Raw genomic sequence first — 18,292 nt, 5'->3', positions numbered from 1 at the left:
ACTTTTAGTGCCATAGGAATTTCTCCCTTATCACCTACAGTCCTACTACATGAAAGTGGAAAAACTGCCATCGGGAAAAGAATAACTGGAAATTTATGGCGAAGGTTACGATATTAGTAATTTAGAATGAAAGTGTTGGCAGATACGCATTCTTGACGTGATTATCACAGCCACAGCATTTCACCTTCATAAAACAGAAGGACTATAGGTTTCATGCATTACCTCCTTATGTCCAGCATTACTGTGCAGAACGCCATGTATAACACATTAAGGACCACAAGGACAGTAATGGTAGTCATCGTGATTCTCATGAATCTCTCCATAGGCTATTGAAAACAGTGCTTTATGCTCAACTTCAGAATTATGTTCTCATCATGGCAATGATAGGCAAACATAATAAAAACAATATATACAACCAAATTATCATTTATTATACAACAAAGCTCAAACTGCCTCCGTGCTGCAGTCTCAAGGGTGTAACCAGCTCACACAATCACATGTAACCTGAAGAAATTAAATACATGATCCTATATATATATATATATATATATATATATATATATTAATAACCATGAAGAACACTGTTTGATCTAAAATTTATTGTGTTGGGTAAAGCAGAGGACACTAACTAGCATGGCAACCAACCACAGGGAAACCACCATGTTGCACTACACGCCACAGAAACCGATGCACAGACCATGATATCAGCGAAAAGACTATGAGAAGAGTATTGCACGAAGCAGGGTTGCATCACAGGACCCTAGCAAACGTTATGTTGACAAGCCAGAGGATTTTTGGAAGTGTGTCACTGAAGGCGCAACTGCTGGAGAAGGAATAATACTCAGTGAGCATTATTTACGAGGTTTTCGCTTGTATAAACTAAACTATTCAGTCATACATGACCATAAAAATATATTAATAATTACTGCAGGGAGACAACCAGTTTCGTTACAACGTCAGTCCATGCAGAGGAAATTACTTTGGGCATATAGGGTTACTCGATGTTAAATTTCATAAGTGTAGAGCCTGTATGATTATATATATATATATATATGATCAGGTATTTAATTTTTTTCAGGTAGCACGGAGGCAGTTTGAGCTTTGTTGTATAATAAATGATAATTTGGTTGTATATATTGTTTTTATTATGTTTGCCTATCATTGCCATGATGAGAACATAATTCTGAAGTTGAGCATAAAGCACTGTTTTCAATAGCCTATGGAGAGATTCATGAGAATCACGATGACTACCATTACTGTCCTTGTGGTCCTTAATGTGTTATACATGGCATTCTGCACGGTAATGCTGGACGTAAGGAGGTAATGCATGAAACCTATAGTCCTTCTGTTTTATGAAGGCGAAATGCTGTGGCTATGATAATCAAGCCAAGAATGCGTATCTGCCAACACTTTCATTCTAAATAACTAATATCGTAACCTTCGCCATAAATTTCCAGTTATTCTTTTCCCGTTGGCAGTTTTTTCCACTTTCATGTAGTAGGACTGTAGGTGATAAGGGAGAAATTCCTATGGCACTAAAAGTTTGTAAGAAGGAATGAGGTTAAAAATATGAGAAAGAATAGATAAACAGTACTACAAAAGGAAAGGAGGGAACGGGTAGCGAGAGAAGGAGAAAGCAGGGGGGAGGATGTGTGAGGTTGCCAGCCTACTTGAGAGAGACTGCAATATATGCGTAAATTTAGACCAAATTTATTCACAACGTCAAATAGCGGCGCCAATTAAGGTGTAACACCCATTATTAGACAAATGCATATTGAAAGAAAACAGGTAATTAAATAGATTAATGAAAGGAATATTTGTTGACAAATATGGTTATTAACCCCTACACCACGGGCTTGTTTACCAATGACTTGCGTGTGCCGCGGGGTTATTTGGGCTCCGACAGACTCTCAAAAAATATTTGCCAAAAATCAGTTATTAGTCCTAGAATAATAACATTACATATGCTTATGGCACATACCTTCAGCTTTCTCCTGGAATGATTGTTGAGCCTTCGTCGGTTACCGTAGGACTTGTGGAGACCTCTGAAGTAGGGTAACGAAGTCTCCACTTTACACTTCCCGACAACCCGTAATATGATTACCACAGCCAGATACAAACACTATAAACACTATTCTACAATTTTCAAGTAGTTTGGGATCCATACTAAAAAAAAAAAAAAAAAACACTGTGAAAGCAATGGAAATTACGAGCGCGTCTGATCGTCGCACTGGCACTAGTTCGCTCTTGGTAGTCTGTCATTTATTATTCATAAAACCCCTCACACTTTATATTTCTATTACTATATAACACTTATATATATCTACAGTCTTTATCCATAAGTTTCCTTCAGTAGTATTAGTTTATTGTCACAGTAGGGATTCAATTTCTTTCAGTAAAATACGTAGCATTCACTTTCTCGTCCTGTATACTGGCATTGAGAGTGAATGTCACTTTCATCTTCACTCTCATAACTCATAGCATTCAGACATGCTAGAGTGAAACTTTCACTTTCATTACTCCTAGGGTACATACTCGTATTCTTATAATACTACTCATTTACATTTCTATTTACGTTCTCTATTTTATTTACGTTATTTACATTTCTATTTTATTTACACTGTGTTGTGCACTGTCACTTGAAATAACTTATAAAACTATTTTCCATTGTTCACGTATATTTACATTCATTACTTTCACTTGCTGTTTACACATTATTTACACATTATTTACAATTCCACTTGCACTGTTTTACTCAGTAGAAAGATTGTAGTCACTCTTTTATCAATTGTCAGCCCTTTACCACTTTCCACACGAGGTTTAGTAGGGGGTAAAGGTCACAGGGCCATTTGCATGGGGGTGAAAAAAGGCCTTGAAGTCAGCAAGAAGAAACATACGTACTCTCTTTTCGGAAGATGAGAGTGAACTGATAACGGAGGACCGACCAGCGTGGAGGCCTGCTAGGGGTTATTCAGAGTTACCAATATTACTTCTTGAAACAGCTAAGTCTAGCACTGATATGATTGGCAGGAAATCTAGACAATACATTATAAATTTGGTAGTTCCAGGTGAATGTAAATATCACTTAGGCTTCTCCCTTCCCTCCTTACATGTATATTTATTACGAAAATAGATTAGAGGCCTACTTAGGAGATATATATACAGAGCTACCAATGTTATATCTTGAAACAGCTTTGTCTAGCACTGATATGATTGGCAGGAAATCTAGACAATACATTATAAATTAGGTAGTTCCAGGTGAATGTAAATATCACTTAGGCTTCTCCCTTCCCTCCTTACATGTATATTTATTACGAAAATAGATTATACGGCATATTTCAAGGGGAAAAAAACAGCGAAAATTAGCGAACGAGTGCACGTGAGGTGTTGTCAGGTGATAATTAGCCAATTCCAGGTGTATGGCACTCTCACTTACCTTATTTCTTTCTTGTATATATTATTTGGTATAAGAATAGGACATAGGGCTTATTTCAATGGATGAAATCAGTGAAAAATTCCAGGGAAGATTTAATTAGCGTAGCACGGCCGGGCAGGCGAGAGGATAGGGTAATGGAGGGGGGGTAGGGAGGGGAGTCAAGAACGGGGAGAAATGGCTAAATTGTCAACAATGGATGGGAGTACAGATGAGATTAGGAGTGCTGACTAGTGTTGGACATTGGCAGTACTGATAGATGATACAAGCCCCCACTTGGAAGCCCAGGTGAATTCAAAATAACACAGAATCACAAAAGCGACGCCCCGCGGTATGATCCCTTGCTCCCAAGCGTCACGAAAGTGACGCCCCGTGGTTAAGGGGTTAAAGAGAGAGTTAAACTGCCTTATGCCTAAAAAAAAAATGTAGGGCGTAGGAGAAAGTGATAAAAAGGGGGACTTCAAGCACGAGGGATAATAGGAATACGGAAATAGCTGAAGAAAAAAGTTATGAAAAAATTGGTTCGGGTCCGAAAGACCGTCCAATATCTTTATTTATTGCCTAATATCCAAAAGATAATAATAATAATGAGTAGGATACCCAAATACAGTGGTGAATAATAGACAGTGTTTTTATTTAGTAGATAAAACGCAATATATGCAGCAGATATTATAATAATTCATTTTTTGTAATTTCTTTTCATCTAACCACACTCACCTGTCTTACCCTCCAGCAGACTCTCGTCTCCGCTACCCAACCATTTGTCTCCCCCTCCCACCAGCCAGACTGCGCTGCTTCTTCACCCTCCCACACTACCCCCTATAGAACTCCGCCCACATTTCTCCCCTCCTCACCCTCCCACATCCCCCCTTCCTCCACCTGCAACTGTTACCAGAACCACTGAGACCCAAACCAAGTCGCTGGTGGATGGGGTGTAGCCGTTTCATCTGTCCGGAGCTGTACAATATACCAAGGCCTGCCTGCATCTACTGAGGCACTTGATAAGAGTGTGGAATGCATAAAGTGTTATTTCATTTTGGGGTTGTTTGCCTGGAAGCCAGTTGCTACAAGGCACACCGTTACCAGCATGTTGCTAGTGACCTACTGCACTGGCTGCCCATATCTTCACGCACATTTTCATTCATCCGTCTGGTCAGAATGGTGCATTAACGGCTATTTGGGGGGACCTAATGCAGTAAAACATTTGTATTAGGCTAAAAACATTAACAATATGAAATTTTTTTTTTTACTGTGGTAGGTGGAGGCAACCATTATCCATTCACTTGATGTAGTGCTACTTACTTCTTCCTTCACCTTATCATTCCTTTTCCGTGTCTGCCCTCCTCTCTTCCTATTTCTCACTATCATCCACTCAATGTAGTGCCACTTACTTCTTCCTTCACTTTTAACATTTTCTGTGTCTGCCCTCCTCTCTTCCTATTTCTCACCATCATTCATTTTCTTGACGTTCTGCTTACTTCTTCCTTCATCTTCATCATTCTTTTTCTGTGTCTGCCCTCCTCTCTTCCTATTTCTCCCATCTTTCCTGTCACTTTCTATTATTATTCTTTCCCTTTCAGAAGGTTTTACATTCATTAACATGCCTAATGGTTTCATGTAAGCCAGGAAACCATTTACAATGTTGGGTGGTAACCAAAAAACCAACCCATATGTGTTACCTATGTGCTAACAAGTGGGTTGGTGGAGGGTTAGTGCCCCTCACTGTAAAACATGTAACTCACACTCAAATGGCCACCCCTTACAGGATTATGACGGTCTGGCTATAGATAGACAGATAGATTAAATGTACCGATAACTGATGCGCAATGGCTTCTGAGTGTACTACACCAGTTACTGGTGGAGGTTGAGACAAGCCTTTCCAGGTTCCCATGTTGCTCCATCCTCTGTTGTGGTAGGTAACCACCACCTATTTACCACTTTCTACCTCTAATTAATCCCTTTTTATATCCAATAATGTTCCTAGAGGTTGTATGTTTATGAAACTGAAAGTTAGATGTGACTGGGGAGGGGGGATCAAAAATTTTCAAGAGAGCCAAAAGGGGAACCTCGAGAAATTTTGGATTTTCACCATACCAATTAGCCATATACCATGAGTGTCAATGGTACTATATGCGCAGTTCATTTTGAATGATAAAATTCAATGATACATTACTCGCACAAATGGAGGTGTTACTGTAGTAATCAATTTGCTGATAGGGTGATATTTACTCCTGAACAGCAGATGACAACTTACAGTATTTTGGTATAGCAAATGCCAGATAAATTTATTTACCACAGGGAAGCCTCTCTTTGTATGAATGTCAGCATCTACTAGTGAGTTTAAGTCTTCTTTCATTATTCACAATAACAGAAAGATGTACAGTAGTTCTGTGCCTGTAGTTTAGAAATGAATTGGAGCATACTTAAAAAAGCTCTTCAGCAAGACTTGCCTTTTAATTAATACAAATATTTAATAATTCTTACTGAGCTGCAGACCTCATACAAGGTAAAATGAAGGTCTGCACAGGCCTTTTCGCCGCACTGTTGCATCTTTTTCTCTTTTCTGTCGCTAGTTCAATAGTTACTGTTCCTCTGAAATGTCTGCTTGCATCTCTTCACCTCTACTATGGGTGCATAGCACCCGTCTAGCAACAAACTCTCATCCCTTTCCTGTCCAACTCTCTGATGCAAGAGTTATTCATTACTGCCAGTCCATCATTTATGCCACAGGTCATCTCAGGAACACTCTCTCTCTCTCTCTCTGTCTGCAGTTCCTACTTCCTATGATCTCCAGCCTTTCAAACGCTGTGTCCAGGCATCTCAAAATGAACAGATCTTGAATTTGGCTCTCTGTTGTATTGTTCTGTTTTTTTCTTGGAAGAAGCAGTTTGTGGGCTCCTGGCCCTTGGTTCCTTCTTCCTTGCATTTAAAAAAAAAAAAAAAAAAAAAAAAAAAAAAAAAAAAAACCTCATAAGAAGTACAACTTACATTCGTTGTAAAACAATGAGTCAGGGGAGGTAAACTTCCATACAAAGAATCAGCTCCACAGGGGTTAACACATGCAAGCTAGCTGCAGAAATGCTATACACAGTCTATACACAGTCAACTGTGTAGTAAGAATCTCGTTCAATCATACAGCACGAAATTGACAGTTTCTCCCTCAAAATGTACTCTGACCTGACAACTGATCCGCGATTCTCTTGAAATTTTTAATTCATTCTCATAAGTTTGGGGACTTTCCAACAACTTTTTAGTAGTAAATTATCTTGAAGTTTACATAATGATCATCTGTAAAAATAATAACTTTTTCATGTCAATATAATTTGCATAAATATCAGATAAGAAAACATACCCTAGCCTTCTACAAACTGGCAAGGAAGGGAAGCTAGGAAACCTCCATAACCCATGAGAACATGAGCCATGATCTGGTAGATGTGACCTGAAATAACTACAATCCCACAGCAAAATTGCTAATGTAAATCAAGGTAAATTAATAATTTTCTGTGTCCATAAATAGTACACTGAAAGGTGAAATATGATTACTGACTGTAATTTAGGGTATAATGTACTCATTCTATACTGAAATATCACAAAATCAAAATTTTTTGAATGACTAAACAGTCTATACAAAATTTGTGTTACAAAGTTTGCCTTTTATTGATCATGCTTCAATATTCTTAGATGTGTTTCAACAAAGAAAAATAAAGCATTATGCAATGCAATTTGATACAGTGCTTTAGATATATTGTAAGGGCATGTGAATTAATGCAAATCACCTGAAGACTGAATACACTAGTACATAACTTCAAATATCAAAACTTAGTTTGCAGCCACCTACTCTGAACAAACACAACAACATACACTACCTAAAAGTTCCTCTCTCCCTAATGTCAGTAAACACTCCTCCCTTCTGACTCCAAACTGCTCCTGTTATTACCTTTTTACTGTTTTAACCCTTATAATCCAATGACATTTTAACTTATGCTTGCTATCTCCAGACAATTTTACTCAGCACAGGGAGACTTTTCAAACTGGAGTGGTAAGATATAGCATAAATTAACCCCTTCACAACAAGACAGCCTTCCTTAAGTTATGGTGAAATTATCTGGTGGTACTTGGAGTGAAATGAAAAATACATTACTGGACTGAGGGGATTAATGTGATTCAAAGAAAACTCAGTGCTCAAAGAGCAATTTGTGAGGCTGCTTCAATGACTACACTGCAAAACAGTACTTAACCCATCTTATCACTATACACACAGTGGTGCAACTATTTTGTACTTTTACATGCAAGCATGAATTTTGAAATTCTCTTGCATTTTCAATCACATCAGATTAGATTTGTATGGAAGATATTGCAAGTGACAGTATATTGTCAGCAAATGTATTTAACCCCTTGAATCTGTTTTTTTTTTTTTTTTTAGTTTATTGTAACTATTTCCACACAATTTTATTCAACACAGAAAATGCTTCACATATGAAGGGGGTTGATGAAGGATGGCTATATCTCATGACTCCTCTTCAAAATGTCTCTCCTACAGAATTTATGCATCTGAAAGTGGTAATAATAAGTTAAATAATATGTTGTTGTACTGGAGTGGTTAAGCTCAAATCAAGGTCAACAAGCTACTATGGTGTAGTGCCAAGTGCTATCTGACATTACAGTACAGTACAATATTTCTAACATTGTGACTTGCTGACCGGTGGTGATATATACATATATATATATATATATATATATATATATATATATATATATATAGTAAATGGTTTCCTGTAAGCCAAGAAACCATTTACAACACTGGGTTGTAACCATATAACCGAACCATACGTGCTCCCTATGTGTCAAGTGGGTTGGCAGAGGGTTAGTGCCCCTCCCTGTAAAACAAATAACTCAAGAGTCAAATGGCCACCCCATATGGGATTATGGCATCTGGCAATAGATAGATAGATATACTGTATATACAGTATATATATATATATATATATATATATATATATAGTATACAAATACAGTATATATACATATATATATACTGATATAAATACATACCGTATATACAGGGAGTCCCCAATATACGAAGCCCCAATGTACGAAAATTCAAACGTACGAAAGTGAAAAATATAGAACACATTCTCCTATATGAAAGGTATATGCTTCGATGGTACGAAAAACGCCATGAGAAAATGATTCAAATTTGGTGCGCGACCAACTACAGCGCCACTACCTCCCCTTTGTCCCAGACTGTTCCCACTCCCCAGATGTGTAGTGCGTGCCTTCTGTACTCCAAGAATCTTTTGCATCTTGCATCATGCCACCCAAATGTCCTTCACCTTCATCATCATCATCACCTGTGGAGCCTCTTGAGAGGAAGCAACATTTAACCCTGACGCCAGAGTGCAAGCTGGAAATTATCGTGAGGAACGAGGAAGGCCAGGGCGTGAGTGAGATCGAGCCTCACCTGTATATACTGTACAGTACTATTTTCTATTTCTTACTCAGTAATTTGATAAATAAACAACTGCTTACAGTTCATTTAGCTTTTATTAATATTTCTACTGTAGATTTAAGAGCTTACAACAAGCCTAGTACAGTATAGAATAGTTAGTTGACTGTTTTGGGGGGCTCCTGGAACACATCTCCTCACTTTCTTAAGTTTCTTATGGGGAAAAGTGCTTCAATATACTAAAAATCACTATATGAAAGATTTTAAAGGTACCTAACCCTTTCGTTTACTGGGGACTCCCTATAAATATATATATATATATATATATATATATATATATATATCATACATACAATAACAAAAGGTTATACATGTGCAGTTGACTTGTTTTTCTATTCAAACAATGTCTTTACATTGACACTTTACAAGTAGCTACACCATGAAAGCAATACTGAAACTGTTAGCTGACAACTGTCTAGGATTACAGGTGATCAACTTAAACATCTTTAATGTGATGATGTATTTCATAATTTATTCTTGCTACCTTCACAAGCTTCTATTCATCTCAGGAAGAAATATGAGTCAGTGAGGGGTTTATGGAGACTGTTTCTAACCCCATTACAAAAAGTATCATCAAACACAAGAAAATTGTCTGCAGGTAGCGAGAAAAAATAAATCCACGGGTGGAAGGGGTTAATGGATTTCAACAGTACTTATTCTGTATTCACTGTTAAAGTCCTTCTTTAAAAATATTGGCAACTGTTTTGAAGTGGCTTTACATGTATACTTTAACACTGAATACATTATGGAAAGTGAGAGGAAATCAGTGTAAAAAATAATCCTAACTAAAATCATGCATCCTCTTGTTTCAGATGCACATTTGAAGGTATGGTACAGTTTGTGACAGTGCCTCGCAAAGTATACACACACACATGTAAAGTAATATTCAAAATCCACAAAAAGACTCAACACTAACCTGCCATGACACCCGGCTAGACAGGTTCTCCACAATCAGTCGGTAATCTGTACGTGTCGGCAACCCATACCTGGTGAATGAAGAAGCTACTGAAACCATCTCACATCTATAGCACCATATGATGCTTATGATATACAGCAGAGCATCATTGTTGCATTTATGATATTCTTGTTTGCAATTACATCCATGGCAAAGTTACCGAAAAAAATGCCTACTATGGTTCTATACCTGCCCTTCAAGCTGATTTGCCAGTTTCCAACAATTTACAGAACCAGTTGTCTGGAAGAGGTGATATTTCAAAATACTGTACATCCTAAACTTACAATGAGGTACTGGTATATGTCAGGGAAGTGTCATGTCACAACTTCTTCCATAAAATGCAAGCTAGGGAAACTGGTATATCAGCTTTACTGATAGCAAAGGAATTTTAATAGCAATTTTTTTCTACAAATTGTAACTGCAACAAACATGTCTAGAATGATGACACATAATAAGTACCATTTTATATATATACTAGCAGGGGTACCTGGCACTGCCTGAGCCAAAAAGGAGAATGCTCTAATCCTATTTGTTCTAGTTTAATTTTTCCTTCTACTCCAGAGAGACAATCTACCTCTTATACTTTTGAAGAGGGATAGGTCCAGGAACTTTCTATTTCAGCATTCACAGACTAACGCACAGTATTTGTTCACACTTGTTTACCATTACTGGTGACCTCAAATGACCTTGCAGGTCAACCTCACATAGCCTATGTCCAAACTGGAGGTCATGTGAGTCTCCATGCCAAAAACTAGGCTGCTGGGTCCAGTCATTTGAGCGTGTATTACCGGTGACATCAAATGACCTCGGAGGTCAACCTCACACAGCCCATGTCCGAAGTGGAAGTCATGTGAGTCTCCATGCCACAAACTGGGTTGCTGGGTCCAGTCGTTCAAGCGTGTAGTACCGGTGATCTCAAATGACCTCTAACACGACCTAAAATGGCCTCAGAGGTCAACCTCACACAGCCTATGTCTGAACTGAAGGTCATGTGAGTCTTCATGCCAAAAACTGGGCTGCAGGGTACCCAGTGTTGCCAGGGCCAAAAAAGGCGAACACTCTACTGGTGACCATGAATGACCCAGATGTAATTTTGACCCCCTAAAACCATCCGTGAGTCGCCCTGATTCAGAATACAGTAATCCCTGTACTATCCAGATTCCCACTTTCCGGATTCCTCACTTACCGGACATCGTGGGCCTGGACCTTCAACCCCCCCCCCCCCAATCTGAATTTTCCCCCACCCATAATTTTAAATCACGGCACGGCGCCGAACAGCTGTTTACACCACGACCCCTTCACCTCTTCCTTCCTCCCCCCTCCCCAGTCAGAGTTGCTATTTGGTATTTTTCATTACCAAATGTGGGCCAATTTGGTAATGAAAAATTCGTTCGGTAATGAATCAGAATACTGTATATCTGAAAAAGTCCGATAAAGCCAGAAGCAGTCCGGACTGCCTGACCACTTCAGGTTTGTTCACCACAATAAGGTAAATAAAAGACATTTTTATCACTGTACAGTACAGTATTATTATATACACTATATTATTTGATTAATGTAGTGAAGTTATAGCACAGTAGAGTACTGCAGTGGTAGTCAAAACAGTTTAAAAACTGTTCATGAGATCCGGACTAATGTCTGATATATCGGAAAAAGTCCGGGTCAGCAGGGGGAAGTCCAGATGTCGCTTTTATCGGAATTTCGCGTTTTTCGGAATGGCTTGGGCCCCAGTTAGTCCATTATAGCGAGGTCTTAATATATATATATATATATATATATATATATATATATATACACAGTACATATATATATACAGTATATATATATATATATATATACATATATATATATACAGTATATCGTATATATACATATACTGTATACAGTAAGCTCGCCCCGAACACATTCTCGCCGAACGCGCTCGCAATTATACGTGGTAGGTGCTGGGATACATATAAGACAACGTCAGATTAAAGAACCATTAGGAAAACTATAAATTTATGTGAGAGGCCTTTGAAAGGCCAAATCATTGAACATTAGCATAGCATCGACAGTTTGTTTTGATCATGTGATTCGCTGTACTGCTTTTCCACCGTACCATACTGTATTTGTCATTTAAATATTTACATCACTTTTCTGGTAAGTTCTGTGCAAGTTAAAGTACTATTAAATAACATTAAAGCAAGAAATAAAGTCTCATAACCAGTTTACCTAATACGCATCAGAATATTGCTTTTTTTATTTCTTCATTAAAGATTTGCTGTACTGCTTTTCTACAGTACTGTATTTGTAAGTAAAATATTTACTGTCCTGGTATGTACTTGTAAGTTAAAGCACTTGCCTCAACCGTTGGCCACGCCTTCTTCCGGCTGGCCTGTGCATTGCCCCATACATCGTATTTGAATCAGTCTTTTGTCTGTCGCGACGGAGTGTGGTTCTGTGCTCCAGTAGAGAGAGTGAGAGAGGTCATCTAGCACCCAGACTCCATTAGACTACAGTTCTCCAGGCTCCCACCCTTCCTTGGTGATACGCTACATTGACCAGTATTTCCTTTTCGTATTTTCCTAGGTTTAAGAGTTTAGCTTCTGAGTGAACGAGTGAGTGCGATCTCTTTATTTTGAACTCACTTTGAAATGTGACGTTAAATTTATTCCTTTGTAATCAATAAATTTAACCGTTCTTTTTTCTTTGAGCTTAATGTAATGTAAACTCGTGTTTCATTTCTCCAAAATTAAGCTTATTTCCCTTATAGCTCCTAGCTTGCATAAATGCTATGCTATTCATAACTGGTACTTAGGCCAGTCTTGTTGTATTAAGCTTAAAATCCGATGTGCCTTCTAGGAGTTAACGCATCAGCAAGAACCTGATATCATTAATAGTATTAGTTATTTATTGTCAGGGGTGAAGTCACTTTCTCCAGAGGCTAACAGTACTAATAAACAGCAATTGTGAGTAATTAGTCTCTGCTGTGTACTGTTGAGAAAGTTTATAAATTCTCGTTCTGAGAGAATCGGCGAAGAGAGCCGGCATAAAGTAATCACTGCTTGATTTAGCAAGACAATCGTTGTCCCTGCTCTTCAGTATTACAGAACATTACCATTTAATAATTGCTTTTATTTTGAAAACTCCGTGACACTGTCCAAGCCAACCAGTGGGGCATAGGCCAATATAAATGAAATCATGAGTTTACCGAACAATATTTTCACTGCTATAATCCTTTCATTTACTCTCATTACATTTATGACACATTCCACCCCTTTCTTCTCAACCTGCACACCCACACCATCATATCTGTCTACACTTCCCTGCCAAAATAGCTTATACCTACAGTCCCACCCAGCAATCATCCTAGCTGACCCTCTCCTAAACCTAATCTACTGTATGCAACAGACATCCACCTACCTCTTGCTCAGGCTCAACTTCATCCTCCATTCTACCCTTCAAACCACTCACATTCCATGATGCGACACTGAACTCACCAGGTGATATGATTTCCACAGGCTTACTTTTATTACATTAAACATAGATTCTGGTGATGTAGTAGGGTAAGACACTCCATGATATGGCTCATAAAAGAGCTGTCTTGATTGGGTGGACAAGCCCTGGGTCCCTATGCACCTGATGGGACAAGAAAAGTAAAATGCCATAAAAAAAATAAAATAAATTATTAAAAAAAAAATAAACTGCAACAATATACAAACTTATCCATCCATGGAGCTCGGACTTTCCGTGCATAAGCAGAAGAGTACAGGCTCCCTGCTGAACGCGTTCCTCGTGCAAACTCCACCAATACCCTGGAAAAAATTAAGATACATAAATCTACACAAAGCAAAACAAACAGGATTTTCTAAAAGGCTGGCTTTGAATTCAGGAAAGCTTATCTGGCTTTGGCTTCAGATTCATAAATTTTTAACAGGCTGACTCTGAAAATGTACAACTTATTTAAGCCCCAAGTCTATTGCCATTCTTCAGTACTATAGCACTAAGCAGTTCAAGGTGTAAATAAACAGTGATTCCAGTCTCAAATAAATTTAAGGAAATGGCAAACCACTGTCTCTCTGAATCGTACAAGGCAACATAATGTACATATCAGCTAAAACAGCTATATAAATGCATCACTTTCTAATGAAGCCAATTTTTTAAATTTTCCATTTTACTTTGGTTGCAATTTATGCATTTTCTTAATCAATTCCAGTTCACTTCAAAACTGAACCAATGTCTGGATAATACAGTCTGGCCTCCCTATATTATAGTTTAACTCAAGTGAACACTCAACACATTGCACTTCATCATACAGTGATGCAATTATTACTAGGTCATGGGTCACCCACCCAGAAATGTCTAAAAACTGTATGGCAGGCATCAGAAAATAACCAGTCAGCAGTACAAGGTATGTGAGGGAGAACAACAGGAGAGCAAAGATCAGCCAATGAGAAACTTGGAGAGATGCTGAGTTCTTGTATGTTCATTAATCATCATGAGAATTCGCATATGTTCGTCACTGTTCTAGAGCTGTGTAGAACCATCTTGCGTTCCCTCATGAATGTTCGCAAGTCATTTATTGTAGGTATTAATCTCTGTGCATTACAGTTAACTCTCCATTACCCATTGAAACTCAGCCAAGCCCTATGCAGAATCAAGTGAAATGCTGGATATTGCATATTACCCCCCTTCAGCGCTGAGCCGGATGCTGTGTCACTATCCATTTTGACCCTCCATCCTAAAAGCTTTCCCATGAGTAAAAGATGAAAACTAAGCATAAAACAAGATAAAATAATGATACAGTAGAGTAACACAGGAATACAGAGCCAACTGGCTACCATTTACAAGCCATTTGATACACCTCAATGCTGGATATTACATAGAACCGTCAGTTACGTCCCGTTTTGGCACCAAATGTTGCATAATTTTGCCGCACATTGCATTACAACAGCCAAGCCAGCAGTGCCGGATATTGCGATGACAGATAATCGAGAGTTTACTGTATATGGACAGTATTTTTAAAAATCAAAATGGGATACCTTAGAACAAAGTACTGTACTGCATTTTGTTCGACGATAGAACTATTGTATAAGTATTATAACTAGATTAAAGAGCGAATGAAGTATGTATAAAAGAAGGACTGGCTTTTACAATGAAATATAAATAATAAATATACATGTAAGTTATAAAAAAAAAAAAAAAACTTGACTCCACCCATCACTGTAACTCTTACAATCACTCAGCCACGTCATGCAGAGATTCTTATACATCATTCTAGAGATTTATCGCATAGCAATTCATTGCACAGCAAGGTCTGAGTGTGTCAAGGAATATTCTACACAGTGCTGTAATGGGGAGTATACACAGTCATACAGCAAATGCTTACTTCTTTTTTTGGTGTGCCATTTGAGCCAGAAATAATATCAGGGTATAGGCAGCTAAAGAGTACAGTGCTCGTCAGAAGTATCGAGCGCCCAGTGTCCCTCCTACGAAACAAGCCCTGCAACATTGAAAAAACATATAAATAATGTATTTTATTTACCTTTAGTGCTTCGTAGGGTATCCTTTACACTTCTTCACCGACCTGAGACGTCTTGGAAGTGAAAGGGCGAGGCTCCTGAGGTGCTGGAGGGGTATTTTGTCCCAGAAGTCATGAATGGCAGCTTCCAGCTTAGGCAGAGAGCTCACGTCCTTCCCTTGGAGATTCTTCTTTACGAGGTACCAGAGGTTTTCAATCGGGCTGAGGTCTAGGCTATTTCTTGGCCAGTCTTTCATGAATGATACCTCGCAGTCACGAAGCCAATTGGTGACCGATTTGGCCTTGTGAGCAGATGCACCATCCTGCTGAAACACTCGTGCACCTGTTAGCTCGAAGGAGTCTGGTAAATGATCACACAGAAGCTCCAGGTAAGCATCCTGATTCACTCTGCAGTTCTTGGGAAGCACAACAAGCTTCCCCAAACCTTGACCTGAAAAACAACCCCATACCATGAGTGAATCAGGATGTTTAACTGTGCTTTCAACATACTGTGGGTCAAGCGGGTCACTACCTTTGCGCCGGTACACACGTGCTCCTCTGTTACAGGTGACACTAAACGTTGCCTCATCAGACCACAACACTGACAACCATTGCTCCTCACCCCAGTTAAGATATTTGTTAGCAAAGGCAAGCCTACGAAGTGGTTGTTTTTTTGTGAGATGAGGCTTTCTCACATGCCTGTAACTTGTGTAACCAAGTTCATGGACCCTATGAGACACTGTGCACACAGAGACCTCACCAAACACTTCCGGGTTGCTCTCCTTTATTTTCCTTGCACTCACACGAGGATTAAACTCCACTGCACGTTTTAAAACATTAACCCTTACACTGCGGGCATGTTTCCCAATGTTTTGCGTCTCCCGTGGGGTTATTTGGGCTCCAACAGACCCTCAAAAAATATTTGCCAAAAATCAGTTATTAGACCTAGAATATTAAAATTACATATGCATATGGCACATACCTTCAGCTTTCTCCTGGGATGTTTGTTGAGCCTTCGTTGATTACCGTAGGACTTGTGGAGACCTCTGAAGTTGGGTAACGAAGTCTCCACTTTACACTTCCCGACAACTCGTAATATGATTACCACAGCTGGATATTAACACTATAAACACTACTCTACGATTATCAAGTAGTTTGGGATCCATACTCCAAATAAAAACCACTGTGAAAGCAATGAAAATTACGAGCACGTATGACCTTCCCACTTGCGCTAGTTCGCTGTTGGTATTCTGTCATTTATTATTCATAAAACCCCTCACACTTTATATTTCTATTACTATATAACACTTATATATATCTACAGTCTTTATCCATAAGTTTCCTTCAATAGTATTAGTTTATTGTCACTGTAGGGATTCAATTTCTTTCAGTAAAATACGTAGCATTCACTTTCTCGTCCTGTATACTGGCATTGAGAGTGAATGTCACTTTCACCTTCACTCTCATAACTCATAGTATTCATACATGCTAGAGTGAAACTTTCACTTTCATTACTCCTAGGGTATATACTCGTATTCTTATAATACTACTCATTTACATTTCTATTTACGTTCTCTATTTTATTTAAGTTATTTACATTTCTATTTTATTTACACTGTGTTATGCACTGTCACTTGAAGTAACTTATAAAACTATTTTCCACTGTTCACGTATATTTACGTTCATTACTTTCACTTGCTGTGTACACAATATTTACACATTATTTACAATTCCACTTGCACTGTTTTACTCAATAGGAAGATCGTAGTCACTCTTTTCTCAATTGTCAGCCCTTTACCTCTTTCCACACGAGGTTTAGTAGCGGGTAAAGGTCACAGGGCCCTTTGCATGGGGGTGAAAAGTGCCTGAAGTAAGCAGGAGCAAACAGACGTACCTTCACATTGGAAGATGAGAGTGAACTGATAAGGGTGGGCCGGTGGTGGCCTACCTAGGGAAATGCATTACTGCCAACGTTAGCCTCTTGACAGCAGCTAATATATAGCAGTGAAATGATTGGCAGGAAATCTAGACAATACATAATAAATTAGGTAGTTCCAGGTGAATGTAAATATCACTTAGGCTTCTCCCTTCCCTCCTTATATGTATATTTATTACGAAAATAGATTATACGGCATATTTCAAGGGGAAATAAACAGCGAAAATTAGCGAACGAGTGCACATGAGGTGTTGTCAGGTGATAATAAGCCAATTCCAGGTGTATGGCACTCTCACTTACCTTATTTCTTTCTTGTATATATTATTTGGTATAAGAATAGGGCATAGGGCTTATTTCAATGGATGAAATCAGTGAAAAATTCCAGGGAAGATTTACTTAGCATAGCACGGCTGGGCAGGCGAGAGGATAGGGTAATGGAGGGGGGGTACGGAGGGGAGTCAAGAACGGGGAGAAATGGCTAAATTGTCGACAATGGATGGGAGTACAGATGAGATTAGGAGTGCTGACTAGTGTTGGACATTGGCAGTACTGATAGATGATACAAGCCACCACTTGAAAGCCCAGGTGAATTCAAAATAACACAGAATCACAAAAGCGACACCCCGTGGTATGATCCCTTGCACCCAAGCGTCACGAAAGTGACGCCCCGCGGTTAAGGGGTTAACAGACCTTGGGGAAGTTTTCCTGGGCCTACCAGACCGCGGTTTCTTTGTGGGAATGTCACCACTGTTTTCCACTCGAAACCGCGCACACCACCTACGCACTGTCGATCAAGCCACACCAACCAATTCACTAATTTCCTTTGTTTGATGGCCTGCCTCCTTTAGAGCAATAATCTGGGATATGATTTCACTCGATAGTTCACAGGTAGGTGCCATAACAAAGTGGTGAAAGCCAAAACACTGCGGGACACTCAGTAAAAAAGGGCGCAAAAAAGAGAG

General features: G+C 38.8%; 1 protein-coding gene across 1 annotated transcript in view; it reads right to left on the bottom strand.

The window, feature by feature from the left end:
- Positions 1 to 18,292, bottom strand: part of LOC145407015 (serine-arginine protein 55-like) — a 70,485-nt gene that overhangs the window by 27,272 nt on the left and 24,921 nt on the right. Inside the window, exons 4-5 of the mRNA XM_080278031.1 lie at positions 13,596 to 13,688; positions 9,856 to 9,925 (exon numbers count right to left, since the gene is read on the bottom strand). Of these exons, the coding sequence (XP_080134157.1) occupies positions 9,856 to 9,925; positions 13,596 to 13,688 (163 nt within the window). The remainder of the gene's footprint in view (positions 1 to 9,855; positions 9,926 to 13,595; positions 13,689 to 18,292) is intronic.

This window comes from Coenobita brevimanus, chromosome 72, assembly GCF_032717465.1.
Source record: "Coenobita brevimanus isolate Jiangsu-jjx chromosome 72, ASM3271746v2, whole genome shotgun sequence".
In the NCBI taxonomy this organism is placed as follows: domain Eukaryota; kingdom Metazoa; phylum Arthropoda; class Malacostraca; order Decapoda; family Coenobitidae; genus Coenobita; species Coenobita brevimanus.
This window is presented reverse-complemented; position numbering and strand designations above follow the sequence as displayed.